This window comes from Solanum pennellii, chromosome 8 (assembly GCF_001406875.1).
Source record: "Solanum pennellii chromosome 8, SPENNV200".
NCBI lineage: Eukaryota > Viridiplantae > Streptophyta > Magnoliopsida > Solanales > Solanaceae > Solanum > Solanum pennellii.
In genome coordinates, this window is record NC_028644.1 from 61,550,795 (window position 1) to 61,559,566 (window position 8,772).

General features: G+C 36.6%; 2 protein-coding genes across 2 annotated transcripts in view; both read left to right on the forward strand.

Annotated features, from left to right (window-relative positions):
• Positions 1–5,938, forward strand: part of LOC107028555 (beta-adaptin-like protein A) — a 16,827-nt gene extending 10,889 nt beyond the window's left edge. Inside the window, exons 6-11 of the mRNA XM_015229660.1 lie at positions 1,653–1,819; positions 2,020–2,229; positions 3,563–3,673; positions 3,872–4,048; positions 4,223–4,666; positions 5,405–5,938. Of these exons, the coding sequence (XP_015085146.1) occupies positions 1,653–1,819; positions 2,020–2,229; positions 3,563–3,673; positions 3,872–4,048; positions 4,223–4,666; positions 5,405–5,695 (1,400 nt within the window). The 3' untranslated portion in view covers positions 5,696–5,938. The remainder of the gene's footprint in view (positions 1–1,652; positions 1,820–2,019; positions 2,230–3,562; positions 3,674–3,871; positions 4,049–4,222; positions 4,667–5,404) is intronic.
• Positions 5,939–6,729: 791 nt separating this feature from the next.
• On the forward strand, positions 6,730–8,706 carry LOC107027154 (50S ribosomal protein L27-like). The gene is made up of 4 exons (XM_015228332.2): positions 6,730–6,834; positions 7,809–7,919; positions 8,013–8,137; positions 8,307–8,706. The coding sequence occupies exons 2-4, from the start codon at positions 7,835–7,837 to the stop codon at positions 8,538–8,540; spliced, it is 444 nt and encodes a 147-aa protein (XP_015083818.1). The 5' UTR covers positions 6,730–6,834; positions 7,809–7,834; the 3' UTR covers positions 8,541–8,706.
• Positions 8,707–8,772: the final 66 nt, after the last annotated feature.

Sequence of the window (8,772 nt, forward strand, 5' to 3'; positions counted from 1 at the left end):
GGGGGGGGGGGGGGAGGAGACTGAATTTGTACAATAATCAGTAGAACTAAGTAGTAAATCAGTAGAACCAGCAGTAATTTTATACTGATAAAAAATGTGATTAGTAAATTTAAATGAAGTATTATTCCAATCAAACTCTGCAATGAAACTTTCTTGCTAAAAACTATATAGGCCTGCTTATAAGAAAATACTATATATGCATGCACTCATTCTTTATCTAACAAATTTATCTGGTGGAAAGAAATTCCTGGAAAATGTGCTTCTTCATGTCCTGGAAAGACCCTGCCTATATTGCTCATCCATATATGTGAATTTTTTTGTTCTTTCACTTTTATTCTCTACATATATGATTGGATATGGATTTTGAGATGTTGACTTATATACATTAGTGATGGTGAAAGAAAATTGTTAGAATAATGGTTGAGACAAGCTGAATAAGAATTGAGAACAATGGTTGTATGACAACCAATACCCCCAATTAGCAATATTCCAATAAGCACCAATTCGATAGAACAAGACATAAGAATGAGCTAACATGCAACAATGGCTATATCAAAACCAAAACCTCCTATTAAGAACACCAAACAGGCACCTATACTATAGACAGACTCAAGAGGAATGGTCCTCAAGCAAGCAATCTCATCAAACATTGTCAAGAGATAAAGGTCTTAGCCTCAAACTCCATCAAGAGTATACTCAATTCATGAGAGTTCAACATATCAAAAAAAATCTGTCTAAATGAGCTATTCTCCCCTATTTATAGTTCTATGCTAGCTATTACATAAAAGGTGGCATCTTCTTCTCTCACCCAAGCTATCTTCCAAATCTTGAATGCCATCATGTGTCAACCTTCAGTGACCTTCAAGTGCTCCGTCTTCATGATTAAAGAGAGTATATCTTGAAGATGTATTTGAGCTTGCTTGGGGTGTGAGAAACATGTTCTTGAGCTTCATGCCTTCATTTCAAGCACCCCCGAACCCCCAAGTTTCCAAAGTAGCGACTAGATGAAAAGCATACAAACTCCTTAACTCGGCTTTGTGTGCAAGGTTGTGATGGAACCCGGCTTGCATCAAAAAAGGGGTGGGAAGAGTTCAAGGAAAATGTATATTCGACAGTGTGATGGGAGAAGGGTGAGTTTTTGGAACATAGGTGATGCAGAAACAGCATTTTGAGAATCACATTTTCTAACATGTATTGAATTTCTTGTCAAAAAAGGATGTCGATTCTACCGTTATTGAGTATAAAAGAGGGGAGAGTGCATTGGGATTTGAGTTTTAGGAGAAGTTTGCAAGACTGGGAGTTTGAAGAATTCCGGAACTTGATTTGCCTTTCCCCCTTACCTTAGTCACTGTGTTGTAGAATATGCCTAGTTAATGAATGCACAAAAGAGCTGACACCAAATTCAATAACATAGGATAAGTGTTAGAGTCAGACTGGATGTGCACCATGCTTAAGATAGAGAATAAGACTGAACGAAGGAGATGACTAAATCGATAAAGTCCTTTTTGTGTTGTGATGTTTAGGTCATCTGAGTACTATTAAGGATTTAATATCCAAATTTTATAAAACTACGAGTTATTGCCTCCATCACCAACTAGTTTGCATTTTTGACTAGCCAGTCTGATGTTGATTTCTTTGCGGATTGGCTTTAGTGACGGAGCTATGTGAATATGCTGCAAATGTTGACATTCCCATGGCGAGAGAATCAATCAGGGCTGTCGGCAAAATAGCATTACAACAATATGATGTTAATGCAATTGTAGATAGGCTTCTCCAGTTTTTGGAAATGGAGAAGGACCATGTAACTGCGGAAACTCTGGTATGTTGTCACTCATTTCCCTTACTTTTGTGTTTTTTCTTCGTTTTATTTGGTGGATGGGGTGGGTAGGTGGGGGTTGCATCACAATAGCCTCTAATGATATTGCTTTAGGGGAATAGTGCATTAAACATGTGAAATTACGTGAGACATATGTCTTGCTATTCTTGTTTGGTCTGACCATTTAAGCTTTTCTCATATAGGTACTTGTTAAAGATCTCCTAAGGAAATATCCTCAATGGAGCCATGATTGTATAGCAGTTGTAGGGAATATTAGTAGCAAAAATGTCCAGGAACCCAAAGCCAAGGCAGCTCTTATCTGGATGTTGGGGGAATATGCTCAAGACATGCAAGATGCTCCGTACATATTGGAGAGTCTTATTGAGAATTGGGAAGAGGAGCACTCCGCAGAGGTAATCAAGCTGCATATTTCTTTTTTATGCGTTGGGCTTTTCTTCCTATGCAAGTATATTTGTACTCCTTCGTGCCATGTAGTTGATCTTTCTAACCACTGTGTATTGTCAAGATTGTCCACAATCTGATCAGTCTCATTTGGAAGGCCCCAAGTCTTGAAAATGATTTGTTGTTTGGAGTAAGCATTCCTTCTCTCTAACTTTTGTCAGTAACCTTGTGGTTTGTTGATGCAAGTCAGTGAATGACTTGCTTAGTACAAAGGTGATGACGACAAAATTGCAAAAGGTGGACGGTCCCCATGTTTGGTTGCCTCTTTCCTGATTGCTTCAATATAGGATCTCTTGGCTCTATAGTTTGAACTTTGAAGCCATCCACATCATTCATATCATCCATGGTCATTAGTTTCCTTTTTGAAATGATACAAGAAAAGCTTCAATCTAGGATCTCTTGATTCTGTAGTTTGAATTTTGAAGCCATCCACATCATTCATATCATCCATGGTCATTACTTTCCTTTTTGAAGTGATACAAGAAAAGCTTTTGTGTGGCAATGAAAATGAATGAAATTAAATTGTGAGTTTCTTGTTTGGGATCTTCTAACAGAATGAAGGTTTGGGTGTGTTAAAAGGCATTTGTAAATGTAGTTTTCATAGAGGAAAAAGTGTTATACATATAATAAAATTAGATACTGTTGACTCAGGTCAGACCATTCACATGTTTTTGTAACAACTTTAGTTATTGTGAAGTCCTCTATTTTGTACTGCATCCAAAAGTTTGAAGTGTTGAATATTGTTATAAAGTGTAAAGATATAACAGAATGATTCGTGCCTATCTTTTCTCTTCACAGAACCGCTCCTTCGTTGTTTCTAATGCTTGCACAAGATAACAATCTTGTTTTCTTGATTTTGGTACACATGCTGTTTTCTTTTTCTTGGTGGGGCTTTCCAGGTGAGGTCTTGTTCAGAATTGGCTTTATCTGAAAAGGAAATGGAGAACCTGTTCTTCAAGTGGGGCTTCCAGCAATTTCTTTTATTTAAATGTTGCAATTATGATCCTGAAATTTAAAAGCAAAGCAAAGCCTCTTGTACAATTTTGATCTTTTAGGCGCACTGCCTTACTTGTGTGTGACCGGCTGCAGATGTTACCTGTCTTTTAACCTCCGTTATTCTATGTGTGCTGTCGATTCTCGTACTTGTGTTACTGAACTGCTCATATTCGTAGTATTTGGCATGTTAGCATAAACGGCATAATTATAATTCTTCTAACCTTTTCATTTATGAGGTATAAAAGGTCTATGGGGTTTTAATTGACTTGGCTTCAATGTGCTGTGCAGGTTCGTTTACATCTTCTTACAGCAGTAGTTAAGTGCTTTTTTAGAAGACCGCCGGAGACTCAGAAAGCCTTGGGAGCTGCGTTGGCTGCTGGTGTTAATGATTTTCATCAGGTATCCCATCTGTTTGTTTTATTTTTCTTGAAAATGACTGATATAAGAGAAATTATTGTGTAGGCCCAAATAGAACAGAATGGTTGCAACATATTCTTTCATCTGACCCCAACTTGATTGAGATTGAGGCATAGTTGATTAACAGATACTAGTATGAAGCGTTTGTGTGCCTCTAAATGATGTCAAGAATTGTTGCAGGATGTCCATGACAGGGCATTATTATACTATAGACTTCTGCAGTACAATGTCTCCATAGCAGAGCGTGTGGTGAATCCTCCAAAGCAAGCTGTTTCTGTCTTTGCTGATACACAAAGTAATGAAATTAAAGATCGTATCTTCGATGAGTTCAACAGCCTCTCTGTAGTTTATCAAAAGGTATCCCAGATGTTCTTTGTTCTCATCAATTGTGTAATTTGAGGAATATAATCAGAAGTGTAATTTCGAAGTTACTACATATAATTCAAGGATAAAACATGTTTCTCATTTTTATCTTTGCTAAGACCCTAGTAATCTACTTTACGTATTTCTCAAGTGTAACCATTTTTGCAGCCTTCTTACATGTTCACTGACAAGGAACATAGAGGGCCATTTGCCTTCTCCGAGGAAATTGGAAATTTATCTCTTGGGGAAGAATCGACTGATAATGTAGTCCCAGCACAGAGAATCGAGGCAAATGATAAGGATTTACTTCTGAGTACTTCCGATAAAGAAGAAAGTAAAGGTTCTATCCACAATAGTTCTGCGTACAGTGCTCCTGGATATGATGGTTCTTTGGCTGCACTGTCTCAAACTGATCTTGTTTCCTTGGATTACAAACCTACTCCAAATGTGCCATCAGCTACTTTTGCAATTGATGATCTACTTGGTCTTGGTTTGCCTGCTGCAGCCAGCCCCCCTCCCCCACCTCCTGTTTTAAAGCTCAACACTAAAGCTGCTCTAGAGCCAAACGCATTCCAGCAAAAATGGCGCCAACTTCCAATATCAATATCACAGGTGCACATTTACTTCTACTATGTGATCTGTTGATCATTTCTTTTGTGAAACTAGAGGCAGACCTAGGAAATACCTCCACTGCCTGGAGAGAACATTTTGTAGGATTCTGTTGAACTACTTATAGCTTCAGCTTAATTAGAGTGTACTTTTTCTTGTGGCTTGTGTTCTTTCCATTACACTCTAGGACATACTGAATAGTTTCTATTAGAGGTATTATATCAGGTGTTACTGAGGAGGCAGTTATTGCCAGAAAATCTTGCACAGTCTGATACTTTGCCTTATATTTGTCCGCTCTAAATATCCTATTCACAAGAAAATAATGTTTGAATCATGTCAGGAATTCTACCTCTTTAAAAAAAAAAAAAAACCATTTCACTAATTTGTTGTTACTTGTAAATTAGAAGTTCAAAACTTATTGGAACTTGGAAGTATCAAGCAGTAATTGCTGTTAGAATAAGCTTCATTGGATAAATTCTTGCCTCTGATACGATTGCACTGTTGCATGATGTCCAAATTTTTTCTGTGTTCATTTTTATAGGAAAAATGCCATCTATTTACAACAATTCGAAAAAATGTGTTGTATTAATGTGAGTTGGTGATCGTAGCCTTGTAACTTTTGGATACTTGTACACTGTCTGTGTCCTTGCTATGAATATGATAAAAACTTTTACTATTATGACCTCCCTTATTGATGTTAAATCGCCTTCCTGATGCTACTTTTCCCTTTTCCTTTACCAGGAAACTTCCATCAGTCCAGAAGGAGTGGCTACTCTGATATCTCCTCAAACACTTATCCATCATATGCAAGGCCATTCAATCCATTGCATAGCTTCCGGTGGTCAAGCTCCGAATTTCAAGTTCTTCTTCTATGCACAAAAAGCAGAGGAGCCGTCTACCTATCTTGTAGAGTGTGTAGTTAATTCATCGTCATGTCAAGTACAGTTAAAGATCAAAGCTGATGATCAGAGTACATCTCAGGCCTTCTCAGAGTTGTTCCAGTCAGCCTTGTCCAAATTTGGGTTTTCATAGTCACTCGAACGACCGTCTTGTTGTGACACTCCTTAGAAGTATTAGTGGATTCACATTCCGTTTAGTAATTTCATTTTGTAGCAAGTTCAATAAGATTCACAATGTGTGTTTCATGCTCTCCTACCCTGTAATTCTGCGGCGAAAAATCACTTTTTTGTACCTTGTGAATTGAATAGAAAGCCCCACTGGGGCGTGGTGGTGATCCTTTGTGGCCAATTTTTAAGTGATCTTTTCCAAATTCCATCTGTTATCTGTATTTTTTCCAAGTCGAGAGAGATTTGAGATTTCAATAGTAAGTGAGTTTCTATAGATCGACCTTCATGTTAAATCTTTTTTAAGTGTAAGATTTCAAAAGTAAGTGAATTTTTATAGATCGACTTTCATGTTAAATCTTTTCTAAGTATGAGATTCCAAAAGCAAGTGAATTTTTATAGATCGACTTTCATGTTAAATCTTTTCTAAGTATGAGATTTCAAAAGCAAGTGAGTTTTTATAGATCGACTTTCATGTTAAATCTGTTGTAAGTATGATGTTTCTAATTTCAGATTTTGAAGCTTTGAAGTAGGTTTTGGCAGAATCCAATTTTTGTCAGGTTTCCCACCTGGTGTCCAGGTTGAAGTCCCCGATTAAATTTGAATCACGCACTGTAGGATCCATTTGAGAGTGGTACTCCCATCAAGATTTTCTCCATAATTAAGCCTCGAACCTGAGACCTTTGATTAAGGGTGAAACACTTTCACTGGTGCATCACAAATCCATGTTGGTTAGTAGTTGTACAAGTTGTTAATAAACTCGTTCTTCTGCCGGTTTAAAAATAAATCATATATAAGAATTTGTAGAAAATAATTTCTTTTGATAGCTCGATCTATCTTTATTCGATTTTTATTAGAAAAAAAAGGAATAAGAAATAAAATTAACTACAAATTTAATTCCTTACCATAACTACATTAATTATGTTTTTAAATAATAATAAAAATTTAAAAATGTGTAAGTAGTAAAATATTAAGAAACTTTCAATTACTAACAATAAATACGTAATTATTTATATTCATTTTGTGAGTTGTGAGACATATAAAGCCATTAACATTTTTACATCAGATTTTGTTCATACTGATACTCTGCTTTTCATCTCTTCCCAGGTATGTATGTATTACATTCATATTTTGGGTTTACCGTCTCTTTGTTGTGCTGCTCTGCTTTTGGATTTGATATGGTGTTGTGTTTCTTCGTTTGATCTTGACTATGGGTCGAATTTATTTCTTTTTTGTACGTTTTCAGATGTATTTGAGCTTCGTTTTTCTATATCATTGTGTGTTTGAACCGAATTTGGGGCTTTTTGCTTCTTAGGGGAGCTACAGGGATTTGTAATTTTACTGGCTTTAGGGTTGAGCCGCCCTTGTACTTTGTTACTATTATTCCTATTCCTCCCTGTAATCAGCTGTCTTCTTCTGTTGCCACTTTGACTAATGAGTCCAAAATTGTTGCTTTTGTTGAAAAAGATAGTTTCAAAGTTATTACATTTACCTTTGGGATGATGCGAACATCTAAATCTTAAATGAATTGCTTCAGACTTTTTATGAATTGAAAGCAGACCTGGGATTTGAGTTTGTATTATGAATACGAATTTTGATTTGAGTTTGTATTTTTCTTAGATACTTATATTATTACAATTTGAGAAATTTGGAATGCTTCCATCAAAATGAACCCTTGATTAAAATTGAATTTGTTCATCTAAACTGATTAAGTTAGATTAATATGCCGGAGAATTCATAATTAATTACTCTAGTAATTTACAGTGTTATTATTGATTATTAGAGAGAGGAATCAACTAACCTGGACTATTGGTTAGTAGAATATGAAATGCATAAAGAAAAAATATCTTCCTTTACTTCCACTCGTCCGGAGAAAATCCTCTTCATTATGGGATGGGGTGTTAGGGAATGAAATCGGTGGTTGGAAGGGTTTAAAGTAAGTATTCTGATATGGGCAACCTGTTCTGAAAATTTTGCTCTATATGGGGCCTAATCAAATAGTTGAGTAGTTGCAAATGCTCGTGCCAGTGCACACATGAGCTGATCTAGTAGTTAACCTACCTTCGTATCCATTTCTTCAGCCCCCGGCGTGGTTTTGGTGAATTACATGATGAATGCTGCAACATCGTTGTTTAGAAGGTTAAATATCAGAGAGCTGGTAACAAGCACACCTGCTTACAATACCGCTAGTGGTATGTATTCCGTTCTTTCCTGAAGCATATGCGTTGGTAATAGATGAAATGTTTAGAGACACTTGACATAAATTTCCATTCTGCAAATTTAAGATGTTTCTGGAGATGGATTGAGCTTGATGTTTAGGCGGTGGGCTACCAAAAAAACAGCAGGGTCTACAAAAAATGGCCGTGATTCAAAACCAAAGAATCTAGGAGTCAAGAAATTTGGGGGGGAGGTAAGAAAATCTCCTCTTCTGGAACAAAATGGATGAAGCATTAATTGGTTTAGAGAAAATTTTCTATTAAGACATTTCAAAAAGAGACTTTTTTGTTCCAATGCTGCATATAGAACTTTCTTGAAATCAATCTTTGCTGAAAGCCTGAAACACAGTTTTTTACATGCAGAGAGTGATTCCAGGAAATATCATTGTTCGTCAAAGGGGAACCCGGTTTCATCCTGGGAACTATGTTGGAATTGGGAGAGATCACACACTTTATGCTTTGAAAGAAGGCTGTGTTAAATTTGAGCGCCACAAGCTGAGTGGGCGCAAATGGGTGCATGTTGAGCCCAAGGATGGTCATGTGCTTCACCCAGTCTACTCAAGCACTACAGCTTCCGAGTCAAAGACAGCCACTTAAGTTTTTCTGATTGTCAACTGTTGAGTGATTCATGGAGCACAGATCTAATAAGTGTTAAGCCACTATAAGGCTGTCTCATTTTTGTATCTTTTAGCTCACTTGATTTAAAGAAAATATTTCAAAGATTAGTCAATGAATGGATGTTCTGCCTCTTTTTTTGATAAAATATTGTGGTGGTGAATCTTTATATGAATGTGCTTACGAGCTTTTGTGCTTTCCAACTTTCTGAAAC

What these genes read in the sequence shown, in the direction of transcription:
- LOC107027154 (XM_015228332.2), top strand. Translation starts at nt 7,835, where the DNA reads ATGATGAATGCTGCAACATCGTTGTTTAGAAGGTTAAATATCAGAGAG. An exon ending in TGCTTACAATACCGCTAGTG is followed by an intron (nt 7,920 to 8,012) that starts GTATGTATTCCG and finishes TGCAAATTTAAG; the next exon opens with ATGTTTCTGGAGATGGATTG. An exon ending in TCAAGAAATTTGGGGGGGAG is followed by an intron (nt 8,138 to 8,306) that starts GTAAGAAAATCT and finishes TTTTACATGCAG; the next exon opens with AGAGTGATTCCAGGAAATAT.